This window comes from Taudactylus pleione, unplaced genomic scaffold, assembly GCF_031769625.1.
Source record: "Taudactylus pleione unplaced genomic scaffold, aTauple2 ptg000242l, whole genome shotgun sequence".
In the NCBI taxonomy this organism is placed as follows: domain Eukaryota; kingdom Metazoa; phylum Chordata; class Amphibia; order Anura; family Myobatrachidae; genus Taudactylus; species Taudactylus pleione.
The window spans coordinates 8,429,138-8,443,454 of record NW_028284644.1 but is presented as its reverse complement, the minus strand read 5'-3'; the positions used below and the strand labels follow the sequence as shown (position 1 = coordinate 8,443,454).

Genomic DNA, 14,317 nt, shown 5'->3' with positions numbered 1-14,317 from the left:
ACAGATTGATGACGACTGGAGTCAGGCAGCGCTAGATTGCGTTGCTGTATCTTGTGCGGCTAAGTCTAACACACACAGAAAAAAAAATAAAAATACTTTTTTTTTTTCGGGTCAAGAACTTGGGCCCAGATGGACGCAGCAGACAGCACAGCACCAGCCCAGATGGATGCAGCAGGCAGCACAGCACCAGCCACATGGACGCAGCAGACAGCACAGCAGTGACAGCACCAGATGGATTAGCAGTGCACCAGCGCAGGACACAGCAACCAGCACAGGTAAGTACTACCTCCCCCAGCCCTACACTACCCACCCTCCCTGTTCAGTCTCCACAGCCGGAGTGAAATGGCGTCTGCCACAGCGTGGTCCATTATATACATGGACCACGCAAGAGACAAAAGCTTGCGAGCCGCAAGACTTCGTCTCTATGGTTTTGCCTCGGTTTGAGATATGGGGCCGGCGGGGGAACCAAACGCACGCTCGGTTCTTGCCCCGGATCTCAAAATTCGTGTGGGTTCGGATCTCTGAGATCCGAACCCGCTAATCTCTAATTTAAACTATTTATAGGCAGAAAAATACACAAATCACAATGATATGTGTTTGTTTCAGCCAAACTCGCAGCTCTGGAGGTGAGTGTTTAAAATTTCAATTTGGCAGAGTTTGCGGGCATCTCACCCGAGATTGTCATCTCAATTCTTGGTAGTTTTGCAAGCTGTATCTTTTAGGTGAAAAGTACTTCCGAGTTTGCCCGATGGTGATAAGATTCAGGTTTTCTATCTCACTCGAGTTTTACGAGGAGAAATCTCTCTCTAACTCACCCAACTTTGCTTTTAGTAAATTTGCGAGTTGAAAATCATGCCTAAACTCTCCTGAGATTGGCATCTTGCCCAAACTCGATACTTAGTAAATTTACCCCTAGGTGTTTTTATGAGGTGTTCAGAACAACCACTACTAGGGTCGATAGTCGCTTCACAAGTCGAGACAACTGATCATTAGGTTGGAACTTCGCGTCATCTTCAACGCTCTTCTGGAAATTACCTTCTGCCTTGAGGGTCGGCCTCTTCAAGTGCAGCCGGACAATGCTGCTGCAGTCACGTACTTCTGCCTCCTAGAAGGGATGCTCATCTGTATGGCTATGCAGCAAGGAGTCGCATTCTTCGGACAGAGTTCCATGTGCTGACAATCTCAATGATGTTCATCAAAGAGTGGAAAACTGGGAGGTCATCTTCTCAGATGTCAGGACCTTCATCCTGGAGAATGGGCCCTTCACCTGGCCGTTTCCCACAAGCTAGTCAGAAGATGGAGCAGACCAGATATGGATCTCATAGCCTCCTGGCAGAATCACCAGATTTCTCGGTACTGCCTCAGGACTTGGGATCAGAGTGCAGAGGTGGTAGATGCTCGGACAGTGACTTGGAGGTAAGATTTAGTGCTTCCTCCTGTTTTACCTTCTTCCACAAGTCCTCCAGCATTTCACGCAAGAGTGACATGGTCATCCTGGTGGCTACGAACTGGTCCTATTGGGCCTAGTTCATAGAGCTCCTACTGCTCCTCTGTGAGGACCCCTGGCTACTACCTCTTTGCCTGGATCTCCTGTTTTAGGTCTTTTTTGTTTACCCAGTCTTACAGTGGGTAAATTTTTTAGCGTGACTGTTGAGGAATCTTTAGGCATAGCAGAGTTCATGCACTCTGTGGTTCCTACCGTGTTCTATTCTCGCACGCCATTAACATGGGCCCTTTATCATCGCATCTGGTAATCTTATATTACCTGGTGTGCAGAGCAGGGGTTTTCCCAACGCTGCTTCCGTTTGTCCAGTCTCCTTCTTCGGGGCATGGATGCTGGGTTGCACCTCGGTTATCTCAAGGTCCAGGTCTCGGCATTGTCAATCTTTTTCAGCGTTGTCAAGCCTTACTCCCTCAAATTCAAAAATGTCTCCGTATACCGCCCATTTGTCCTTCCTACATGTCTGTTGGTTCTGTTGTTCCTCCAGTCCTTTCTGTGCGAGCCTTTCCAGGATGTGGACTTGAAACTCCTCTTTCGGAAGTCGGTCCTCCTCTTGGTCATGGTTTCGGCCAGGTGGGTTTGGAGTTGGGAGTCCTCTCTTGTCGGCCTCCTTATCTTATTTTTTCACGATGTCTGAGGAACTCCGTGCCTTGCCGTCTTCCTACCTATGGAACCCAACCATTTGTGCTCTGGTGTGGTCGGATGGCTCTCTGCCGTCCCTCTCTTTGGATGTGGTACGGGTTCTTTGGCTTCATGGCCCGTACAGCAGCAATCTGGAAGTCAGTTTCCTTGTGGCCCTTTTGATTGCTGCTAGCGCATTTGGCCTGCTTCTACATGGAAGGGCCAGATGGATCTGTTTGGCCATCCGCAAAGCGTATGGGGTTAGGTTCCTGGCTTCCGCCGTTTCCTTTTCCTGTGCATTACAGTTGTGCGGTGGGTGCTTCTTGGGCTGCCTTTTGTGGTGCCTCAGCAACTAATTTTTGCCGAGAGGTCTGTGGTGCACACTTTTGTTGTTTCCATTTTTTGGTTTTATACCTTTGCAGCCTCAGAATCTACTTTTGCTCGCATGGATTTTTGCAGGTTACTCAGGGCTCTCCCAGCCGGGTGAGGACAACTTAGGGACATCCCCAGTGTCTAGATCTCCATTGTCCCCTGGTGGATGAAGGAGAAGATAGGATTTTGGTACTTACCAGTAAAATCCCTTTCTCCGATTCCACAGGGGACACCCGACGCCCTCTAGGCTCTGCTTTACCTGCCATTGTGTTTGTTTTACATTCATTGCATGTACTATGTTGTTCTGTGTGTTTTCTATTCGGCTTTGCCGTCCTGGTGGTTTGATTCATTATCCTCAGTTTATGTCTTCTGCTTCTATTTCCGTCTCCTCGTGCTCCATTTCTCTAACTGGGGAATAGAGGGGGAGGAGTCACTCACACTTGGATCCACTCTAATTGAATAAGGCTCTGAGTTACTTTTCCGCCTTCATCACGTTTTTTGTAGGAGGAAAAGTATCGCAGCCGTGCCCGCTTTACCCCGTATTCAATATGGAAGTACGTGAAAATGGGACCCTGCGAAACTTGAACAGGCGGAAAGTATTGTCAGATTTGGGGAAATCAGCCTGACACCCCCCAAAAGATGCTCTGACATGGGGGTTAGCTATGGTACCCCCCCATTTGGCTTGCTGAAGGTATTTGGTGTTTTTAAATGGGCTCAATAGCTGCTAAATAGCGTTTTTCTATACGTGGTGCAGAATAGTATTCAGGAGTATTTTTTCCAGAAAATAAGTTATCCCAGCAAATTTGGGGTACTTGAAAATGGGGACCAGCATATTTAAAAGTTACTAAAGTTATGTTGAAAAAATTGTGAAAAATCCACCTGCCGCAAGCACCTGCAATCAAAAACACACTTGGGGCATATTTGGGGACCCCCCCAGAGTAAAGTTTGCTAGTTTTTAAAACTTTGTCCCCCAACATGTTTTTTTTTACGCCCCCAAATTCAAAGTCATTTTTTTGGGGTGTTTTTTTTTTTTTAATTCACAGTTTACCTTTGGGGGACAGTCTGAAGGCAGCACGGGGATTCCCGCAACGTTGCACCCCAAATTTCTGCACATTTTTCCGCCTCCCATTCATAGTCGAAACTTTTTCGCCTATTACATTGCATTGACTTTCTGCCTAGGCGGAAAGTCTTCCAAATTGAAAATGGAGTAAAACCAAAACAGGCAAAAATCATGTCATCTGCGAAAAGTTTTTGCCAAAAACACGCAAATAAACGGATTTTCGCTTCAAATGGAATACGGCCCTATAAGATTTAAAGTGCCAGCTCCTCTCAAACACTAGTCTATACCCAGTGTCTAGATCTCCAGTGTCCCCTGTGGAATCGGAGGAAGGAATTTTACTGGTAAGTACCAAAATCCTATTTTCTTTTATTGATGAGACAAATGCCCATAACAATTTTACATTACTTTGTTATGAAATAGTGCTCTGTGTAAACTACTCTGTTAAGCAGCCCATAGGCTAATTTAACACCTACAGTAAATGGATGATTGTGGCATGGGCGGGAATAAAATAACTTTGCATTCTAAGCAAGCTTTGTCAAGAAAAGTTCAACCTTCAAGATATCGCTCAGCACATATGAACTCATTGTCCTTTCATGTTGAACTCTCTGATGCAGCCTCATACTTGTGTAGGCAGATTGGACGTGGTCTGGCTGCTCAGGTCAAGCAGCAGATGTACTAGAGTACAGGCACCTTTATGCAGGTTGTAGACTTGGCAGGCCAATACTATATGTACATTACCTACATTCTCTACAGTCACAGTCCTGTCCGATCCGGTTTTTATGTACACATGGTAATTAAATTCTATTAAAATGCATAATATCTGCTGTTGGAACTTGCATTGTCTACCACCACAAAATCAGAGACCAATAAATGCAAAAAAATGTGTGTATGAATAACACACTAAGTGTATTGCAGTAGTACATATTCCTGGATAATTATACATAAGTTTTTAAGTTGGTGACTTAATCAGCCAAGTTCTACAGTCAATTGAACAATTTTGTAAATTATCTGTACAGACATCAGCACTCCAAAACGTTTACATTAGAGATTTAGATCTTGTGACACAAATAATTCCTTAGCATTAAGGAATATTTATTGTATAATGAATGCACCTGAATAAATGTCTATGCTTTTACAGCTATGCTGTACTTGTCCATATAAGGAATCTCTGTAACCTATAAATAGAGCTAGAGCATGTAAGGCTTTCCATACAATTTCCAAAACTTATAACAAAGTTTTATCACAAACATTCACACTTGCTAAACACTCTGAGGATCAGTCCATGCCCATGGGTGTTGCAAACTCTACATCTCTGGATTTGGAGTTTGTTAGTTCACGACGAATCTCATTCGATATGGGTGGGTGAGTGTGGATTCGCAGCAGCTCCAGTAACGCCTCTTTCTGCTCTGATGACATATCTTCCTTATATCGTTGGCAGAGTGTAAGAAGACTTTGGTGCCAAAGCACTGGCAACTCTCTATGGTCTGAGCGGAAAGCCAGGAAGTGGAAGATGAGAGCATCCAGCACTCGGAAGGGAAGAGCATACTTCTTATCTATCAGCAGCCTGAGGAAGATACTGTTGGCTCCGTTATATTCCATCTCCGCTATCTTCAGCATAGCAGCACTAGGATAAGGAAGGGTGGATGCAAAACAAGATGAAGTTAAATACTGTCAAAATGGTTATTAATGGTGGAGAATTGAATTACTTTTTAGCAACATTGGTATTCTTATAAGTCACATTTGTCTTTGTCCACAGTAAACTGAAACCATGCAAGAGATTTTCCATCTATTCCCTCATTTATATCCCACTATAAGTTACTTAAACTACAAACGACATTCTGCTTTTGAAAAATTTTCCCAAACTCGGTCTTCAAGGCACAGTAACAGTCCAGGTTTTAAGGATATTCATGCTAGAAAAGAGGCGACTTAATTATTACCTTAATCAATTTGATTTAACCACCTTTGCTCAAGCATGGATATCTCTAAAACTTGGACTGTTGGGGTGTCTTGAGGACAGAGTGGGATGAGGTCATAATACCGACAGTTGGGATTCCGGCATCCCAACGGTAAGTACTGGGGTTAGGGGGAGGGATAGGTTTAGGGTGCTTGGGATGTTAGGTTTAGGCACTGGGGTGGGGGGTTAGATTTAGGCAGCAGGGAGTGTTAGGATACTGACCGACAAGTGTCGGTATCCTAACCCTCGCAATTCTGACTGTTGGGATTCCGAGCAACGGCATCCTGGACCCAAACCGACAGAGTTTGGAAACCTCTTTTTTGTGGATTGATAATACATTTGCTTCCCCCCCCTCTTTCTAGCTTCCTTCTGTTACTTTCAGCCATGTCATTGTATCATCAGGCAGTCATTTATTTCCACTACTGTGGATACAGCATTAGACACCATTAAATTTTTTGCAGAGTGGTGTCATATCCAAGGGAAAGTGCAATGTAAAAGCATGGGTAACAATCCAGTGAAGCCAGAATGATAAATCAATGTAATTATTGCAGCTACAAGAGGGGACAATACATTAATGTTATTGGAAGGCGGCTTTACCATTTAAGAGTACCATCAATGTCATCAATTTGGTGCGTATATTACAAACAAGATATAACAACGCAAGAAGACATAGTTAAAGTTAAAATGGTGCTTGAGCAGCAAAATCTGTGATGTAGCTCTATAGTAATTCTCTGCAATCTATGGGCCTGATTCATCATGGATTTCAACTATAACAGTGTACGCAGATCAGTCGATGGTGCGTACTGCGCATGCATTGCAGTACGCGTGCATGAATTAGCATTGTGATCGCCCTGCGATCACTCACGCAGAAAGAAAGTCATCGCAGAGTGAGTGACGGAAGGTCAGCTTTTGAGGGTGGTGACATGGGAGTGGTTGGAGAAACACAAGCATGCCTAACCATTTGAATGCCGTTGCATGGGCATGCATAGATTATCCACTGCAACAGCATACGCAGCTTGAGTACTCACTACGTGTAACGAGGTTAGCAATTTCTGAGTATGGTCAGGCCTGCGCAGGACTGCAAGTTATTACGGATGTGAGATAACGGTAGTGGGAGTCTCTATGCTGACTGTTCGACGGCTTTGCGATTGCATTCATTAGCATATTTTCGCACCCAAACCCCTGGACCTAAACACACCCCTACCATGAATATTTGGGTGCCCGCTAAGAAGGGATTTTTTGAAATTCAACTCCTTAAAGGGGTTGAAAAGGGCTAAAATGTTTCATATTCAAACAAACAACGAACTGTCATCACAAGTGCTGCCAATCATCACTGGCAGTGTAATGCCGGCACCAGAATCCCAACACCTGTCAGATTCCTGTCGCTGGCACCCTGACAGTAAGTATTGGGGTTAGGGTTAAGCGCTAAGGGGAGAGTTAGGCTGCAGGGAGGGAGGGGAGGGTTAGGATACAGAGCACCGGCATCCCGTACCCAACACGTTGGTGTGGCTTCCCTATTTCAATAGTGAGGGAAGGGAATGTGTTACTACAGAGGTGAAAGAGGAAAATGTGTTACTACACAGGTGAGGGAGGGGAATGTCAAATGTGTTACTACGGGGTGAAGGAAAGAAACGTGTTACAACATGGTTGAGGGAGGGGGAATGTGTTATTCCAGAGGTGAGGGAGCGGAATAGGTTACTACAGGTGTGAGGAAGGGAAATGTCAAAACACAGGCGAGGGAGGGAAAGGTGTTCTACAAAGGTGAGGGGGTGGAATGTGTTAGTACACAGGTGAGCAGTGTTAATTCTACGTGTGGCACTGGGCAGGGCACCAGACTGTAAAAAGGGCACAGTGACGCAAGCCTGAAAAGGGGCGTGGCCACAATAAAGGGGATGTTTCCTTAAGACGTGCACCCTTTTCGTCACTCTTAGGGCCCTGCCCAGCACTTACTGGCATGCTGGGCTGACCTCAAGCTCTCCCCTCACTGTGAATAGATGCCGTACGCATGCGCACGGCATCTATTTATTGGCGGTGAGCGCTGCACAGCAAATTCCCTCACAGAACACTGCGGCCCACGAGTTGGGACAGCACCCGGCAGGGCTCCTGCATGTGGGACAGGGCGCTTTTTGCCGTTTTAAATCAGACAGCGCACGACGTCCTGCTAAAACAGAGTAGTGGTAAGACAAGTTGAGGGAAAGTAATGTCTTACTACAGCAGTGATGCATTACTATAGAGGTGAAGGATTAATACGTTGTTGGTGTGGTGAGATGGAAACAGTAAATCTCAAAAGGTCTAACGGGGTGAAACAGGTATATCTGCAAGTGTACACATATGGCAACTGATTGCCCCCATAGTGTTGCAGAGTGTTATTTCTATTTCTGCCCAGTCTCCCATCAAACCCAGTGATGCCACATCCAGGATCTGCCTAACCCATCCCCTGGCACATCATAGACGTGCAAGTTGCAACAATTAGACTCCATGGGCCAAATGTAATAGGGTGACAGTTAACTCTCACACTTTTTAAACTGGGCCAACATGCAAAGAACATGGAAACTCGCATGTTTTTCAGACTCAAAAAACGTTCGCGATTTAAACTCTCATCCAGATGTTTTCCCATTTTGAAAATACAACTCGACCAATGTAATAGAGGGAGAGTTTACTGCTAACTCTCACATTTTCTAAACTCTCACATTTGGCCCAATATGTAAAAAGTTGCAGTCTTCAGGGGAAAAAAAATTAGTTACCTTTTTGTTACAGCAGTGAGATTGCCTTAAGCTTGGCATACACTGCCAGATAAAATGCCAGACAGACATTTTATCTGGCAGCCCGATAGCCTGCAGATATCACAGCGGAAATGTCTGTCAGTCGGCCGAGGCTGGGCATTCACTACTCGATGAGGCAGACATTTAACTTACAAAATATTGCATCGGATGGGTATGCTGGACTATCCGCTGATATTGGGTGGATCGCTACGATAATTGAATAGTGTATGCCCAGCATTAGAAATGATGCCTCTTGGCCCTGAATAGTTTTGGAACACTCTGCACTCCGCTCTGTCATGCTAATTTCTGTTCTCCTTTTAGGTCTCATAATGATTTAAACAACATTCTGGGGCAGATTTACTAAAGCTTCTAAAGTGGAGGTGTTACCCATAGTAACCAATCAGATTCTATCAATTTCTAGGATGAAACAGTGCAATGATAGCTATAATCTGATTGGATGCTAAGGGTAACAATACCACTTTTCTGTTTTGCAACTCCTTTTTGTAGATCTTTTGTGTTAGTCTGCTTCTGATGAACTAACTTACATTTTGAGGCAGAAGAGGACTTAAATCTGCTTTGGAAAGGTACACTTAACCTTGTAGCATGCAATGGATGAGCTCCAGCAAATAATACATTTTAAAGAGGATCCTCAGCTGCTAAGAATATAGGAATTGAGGTAACCCACACTTTGCTTGTAAATACTAAACTGTAGAGCTAGTCACAAGTTCTCAGCTCAACACCTTCAGTACCTGAAGGCAAACATGGGAACAGAAGACGTTCAGGCAACAAAGAGCAACAAACAGAATTATGCTACATATTTAATTTGTAATGAGAATGACAGCATTTGAAGTCTATCAGGCCTATCCTGATTTCTAAAAAGAAGTAGAACATCTATGAAGAAAAATTAAAACAGGAAAACAACTATTACTCCACAGCAAGGCGGAGGTCACAGTTCCAGACAGAGGGCTGGCTAGGCCTCAATCTGACCAACAGTCCAGAACCTGAGTTGGGCAACAGTTTGATGGAAGGATATGGCAAAATAACTTGAATAGATGGAGCTAGCGCTTTTTTTTTTTTGCACATTTGTCGGCAGTTGCCAAAATGAAAGACCAATCAAATCCTCGCTGCTACAAATTCAGTTACGGTGCCAAATTACGAAAAAACACCCACATCTGGAAATAAAACCAATGGGCTCGATTCAATTAATCGCAAAGGTGAATAGCACCGGGAGGGAGCTCTTCAATTCACCGCACAGTTTGGTCCGACTAAAGGATTTCTTCTCGTACCCCAGAGGGCGTGAGGAGAAATCTGACAGAAGGGTCGGCGGTGCGGCTGTCTTCCTGCTTAGCGCAGTGCTAGCAGTCGTGTGGCCGGCACTTTAGTCGGAGAATGCGGTCCTCGTGACTAACACCCATGTTGAGTCACGAGAGCCGGCATTTTTCGACTTAGGCCCGTATTCAATTTGAGGCGAAAAGTCCGTATCCGCGATACTATTTCACCATTGACGTCATTTTCGCCTGTTTTGACTTTACTCCGTATTCAATTTGAAAGACTTTCCGCCTAGGCGGAAAGACAATGCAATGTAATAGGCGAAAAACTTTCGCCTATGAATAGCAGGCGAAAAAAGTGCAGAATTGGGGTTTTGGGGTGCAACGTTGCAGGAACCCCCCTTGCAGCCTTCAGACAGTCCCCCAAAGGTAAAGTGTGTCAAAACATTTTTAACACTTAAGGACACCCCAAAAAATGACTTTGAAAAAGGGGGAGACAAAGTTAAAAACTAGCGAAATAGACTCCAGGGGGTCCCCCAAGTATGCCCCAGGTGTTTTTAAGATTGCAGGTGCATGCACAGGTGGATTTTTCACTATATTTTTTTACTTCAAAGTAGCAACTTTTAAATATGCTAACCCCCAGTTTCAAGTACCCCAAATTTGATGGGAATACTTATTTTGTCCAAAAATAAAAATTGCTAAATACTATTCTTCACCACTTAACCAAAAACGCAAAACAACACCTATTGAGCCCGTTTAAAAAACCCAAATATCTTCAGCAGGGCTATTCGGGGGTAGAGATCCCCCATGTCTGTGCATCTTTTGGGGGGTGTCAGGCTGATTTCCCCAAATCTGACAGCACTTTCCACCTGTTTCAGTTTCGCTGGGTGCCGTTTTCAACTACTTTCAAAATGAATACGGGGATAAGCGAGGACACGCGCAATGCTTTTCCGTCTACAAAACAGGCGGAAAGTCCAGGAGGCGAAAAAGTATCGCCGGGCGAATCTAATTGAATACGGCTCTTAACCGGCAACTGTTGGACCAAACAGAGCTGTGAATTGAATAGTTGCGGGAGCTCCCTCACAGGGCTATTCAGCATCGCGCTGAATTGAATCGAGCCCAATGAGATAGGTAAAGTAATTACTAGAATCATATTTTAGTTATAAGGAGCAACAAGGGTTCCGTAGCGTTGTACAAGGGGATGAAACTGACAACAGGATATATAAGTTAAGAGTTTTAGTCAGAATGTCAACATGGTGGCATAGCATTTTAGTGCTAGATTTAGGGTACATATCCAATTAGCCATGAGAAATTTGTGGCATTTTTTCATTAATGCGGGTGGTATGCACGCTCCCAATTCCCATGCTAATTGGAAAAAAAAATGATTGCGATAGTTTTTCCTGCAAAAACCCACGGGAAATGTAAATAATATTTTTAGAAACAGTATGAATGTCTATTACTGTTCCTAAGAAAAATATTTTGTACTTTTAAAATGCTGTAAATGACGGATTTGTGCAATTAAAAAAATTCTGAAAAGCAAACTTATTTAAATGCAACTGAATAAAACAAAAAAGTACCAAAATTAAATGATAATAAAAAAAAAAGTAGCGGTGATTTGTGGGATAATTTGAGGACAATTTTAAAGTAAAAAAAAACAAAAACATTTTTTGTTTCAAAACTTACAATTTGGGGTGCATAAAAAAAATGAAAAAGTTGATATTGGGGTAATTTGAGGCAATTGTTTCACCCCAATAATGTCATGTGATTATTGGAATAATTACGCTAACTGGAAACTTCCAATTGCCTAATTAGGAAGGGGGCGTCTAAGCGGTTCTGAAGCAAGTCCTAACATTTTTAACTTAAATAAGGATTTTCTCCGACTTTTCATCTGCTCTGTCACTGCGAGAAAAAAAAACGGCTTTAATTCCTATTGAAATTACCGTGGCTGAAATCTACTCTATCAATAATATTATCAAATTTAAAAGAAACTGGATATAAAAATAAAGCTCCGATTTAAAAGAAACATACTTTAATTGATGGCAAACTACAGATGTCATTACTTCTTTCCTCCACTTCCCACAATTTATTCCCATCTTAGCACCTAAATATATATAGTCCCTACAACACACCATATTGTAAAGCTATGAAAGGTAGCTGCATCTCTTAAAACATGTCGATATTCATTGATTCTGTAATGTGATTTCCTCATAAGAAAAAAAATGTGTAAAGAAACGTAACAGTTGTAGTGGAACCTGGTTTGACCTTTACATTTCCAGTGTCACAATGCTTCGCTAAGGAGATCAGGCAGGTACCTGGAGTGAAGAACAGGGATAGAGCACTTAGTCAGAATACTTCCAATGATAACAGCTTCCCTTAGGGTGCAGGTCCCAGACTCACAGAGGGGAATGAGGATACCTAGGAAGGAAGATGATGATCTGTAAGTCACTGTGATAAGCTCACGGAACCTGTTGGCACCAGTGTCCATACATTTTTTCACTTTGTTTCTTTTCTACAGAAAGAATTATATGTGAACAGTAAGAAATCCCAAGCACACAAGGCTTCTTTATGTGCACATACTTACCAACACATAGTGGAAACAGTAAAATTCCAACAACTAAGTGCAAACTACTTTCATACTTTCAAGGTTGGTGGTGCTCCTGGAAGCAAACTAACAACTATTGTCACTCATACTAACCATTGATACCCTAGCTCAGGAATGGGGAACCTTTTTTCTGTCGAGGGCAACTTTACTATATATAACATTATTTGCAGGCCCAATGCAGGCCACACCCCTCGGCGTGACATCACACGGGCACAGGGCCACAATCGATGGTGATTACAGCAATGCGTGGGAGCTGTAAGGACAGCGGTGTGACCGTCTGAATCGTCCTAAGGATGCTCCAGGCAGCACTGCTGCATAGATTCTGGCTGCAGTGTGCCATTCTGGGCACCCAGCTAGCCAGATGAGGCTAGCAAAAAAAAAAAGCTCAGAGGGCCAGACCAAATTATTCCGAGGGCCTGAGGTTCCACATACCTGCCCTAGCTAATGCCTAAGCTTGCCTAGGGTCCCCTGGCATCAGAATTTTATTATGGGTCACATTTGTGGCTGTAGGTTTTTATTTTACTGGATAAAGGGCCTGATACTCTGCGGATCGCAATATAGCGTACGCGCGCAGTTCAACTGCGATAGTAGTGTTCCCGCTAGGCTGTTTTAGCGGGGCGCGGCGCCCTGCCCTCGATCTGGAGCGACCAAGCGCCCTGCCCTTACCGCGCAGCGCCCAGCTAAAACAGCCATCTCCACACACGGGTCGCAGTGTCCTGCGGGTTAGGAAATGTGTGGTGACCTGGTCACCGCCGGTGAATAGACGCCGGGCGCATGCGCCCGACGTGTTCGTAAGTGCCCGTCACGCCCCCAGGAGTGACGAAAAGGGGACGCGTCTTATAGACATGCCCCCTTATCAATGGCCACGCCCTTTTCGGGAGCGCGTGCGCAGAGGTGCCCTCTCTAGCTCCAGCGCCCTGCCTGCCGCTGGAGCTAGAGTGAACACTATGATAGTATGCTAATCCATAGCGATTTCAATGCCGCCACAGCACTACATAAGGACGACCACTTCACCTACACGCACATCCATAACGGTTAGCAAGATTGCGAAGACATCGGTACAATAGAGTACCATCGGACCCATGCGCACAGTTAAGGCAGGTCAGACATCAGGAATTGCCTACTTCAGCGCACACTATGAGGCCTCAGGCTGCGTAGAGTATTGCAGTGGATAATTTATGCACACCCCTGCAACGGCGTTAAAACGCACTGACACGCCTGTGTTCGGCTGACCTCCACCCCCGGCACCACCAACAAATGGCACTCCCTGTCAATCACTCGGCTATGGGTCTGCGTAGTCACTGCGATAGCAGTCCCGATCGCACTAGTTTGTGCACTACAATGCATACGCAGTAGGCAACAATCGGCCGATTGCGTGCGTATTAGCAACTGCGATCCAAGTTGAATCAGGCCCAAAGTGCGCCAAGGCATGTTTTCCCACAAAAGTACAATCTGAAAGAGTAACATGCATTAATTACAAATATAGGGATGAAACCATAGGACCAAGTTCTTGAGCATGGAGAAAAAAAAAGCTGCACGCTATTTGGAAAAGCAACAATACCCCAGAGAGCGTTTGGGGGTGGTGACAGGGTGTTGGTCGAAGAAACACAGGCGTGCTAGTGCGTTTGAACACTGTTATAGGGGCGTGCATAAATTAGCCCCTGCGACGGCATACACAGCTTGTGTACTCACTGTGTACAGGATAGTTACCAGTTTATAAGTGAGGTCTGACCTGCCGTAATTGTGCAAGAGGCTCTGATGTACTTCGATGTTATGGCTGGATTGCAAGGTGTAACGGATGTGCAAGAGGGGAAGTGGGCTTCTGCATGTTATCAGTGCGAGTGCTTGGAGACTGCAATTATTAGCATACTTTTGCAGCAGAACTGCATGCATGTTCGCAGCCGCAATCACATCAGCGATCCTTGCTTTACTCAACATCCCAGCAAGAAATCTGATAGCATACCTTTAAACCAGGCCCCAGGTTTGAATAATGCTTTTTTAAGAGCCATGTAAAGGTGGAAGTTGAGGCGCTTGTACTCTGTAATGTCATCTCTCACACGTGGGAGCAGAACCAGGTTGTAAAAGCGCTGAGCCATACGTTCAGGTAAGTTAGAAGAGAAGATCCTGGAAAGGTGGGGAAAGAGAAAAAGTCAGACATAATACAGTATGAGAAGAGA

At 44.5% G+C, this 14,317-nt stretch overlaps 1 protein-coding gene across 1 annotated transcript in view; it reads right to left on the bottom strand.

Moving 5' to 3' along the window:
• Positions 1-4,425: 4,425 nt before the first annotated feature.
• The window catches only part of BYSL (bystin like), a 26,052-nt gene continuing 16,160 nt past the window's right edge, over positions 4,426-14,317 (bottom strand). Inside the window, exons 5-7 of the mRNA XM_088479613.1 lie at positions 14,104-14,264; positions 11,851-11,953; positions 4,426-5,178 (exon numbers count right to left, since the gene is read on the bottom strand). Of these exons, the coding sequence (XP_088335739.1) occupies positions 4,830-5,178; positions 11,851-11,953; positions 14,104-14,264 (613 nt within the window). The 3' untranslated portion in view covers positions 4,426-4,829. The remainder of the gene's footprint in view (positions 5,179-11,850; positions 11,954-14,103; positions 14,265-14,317) is intronic.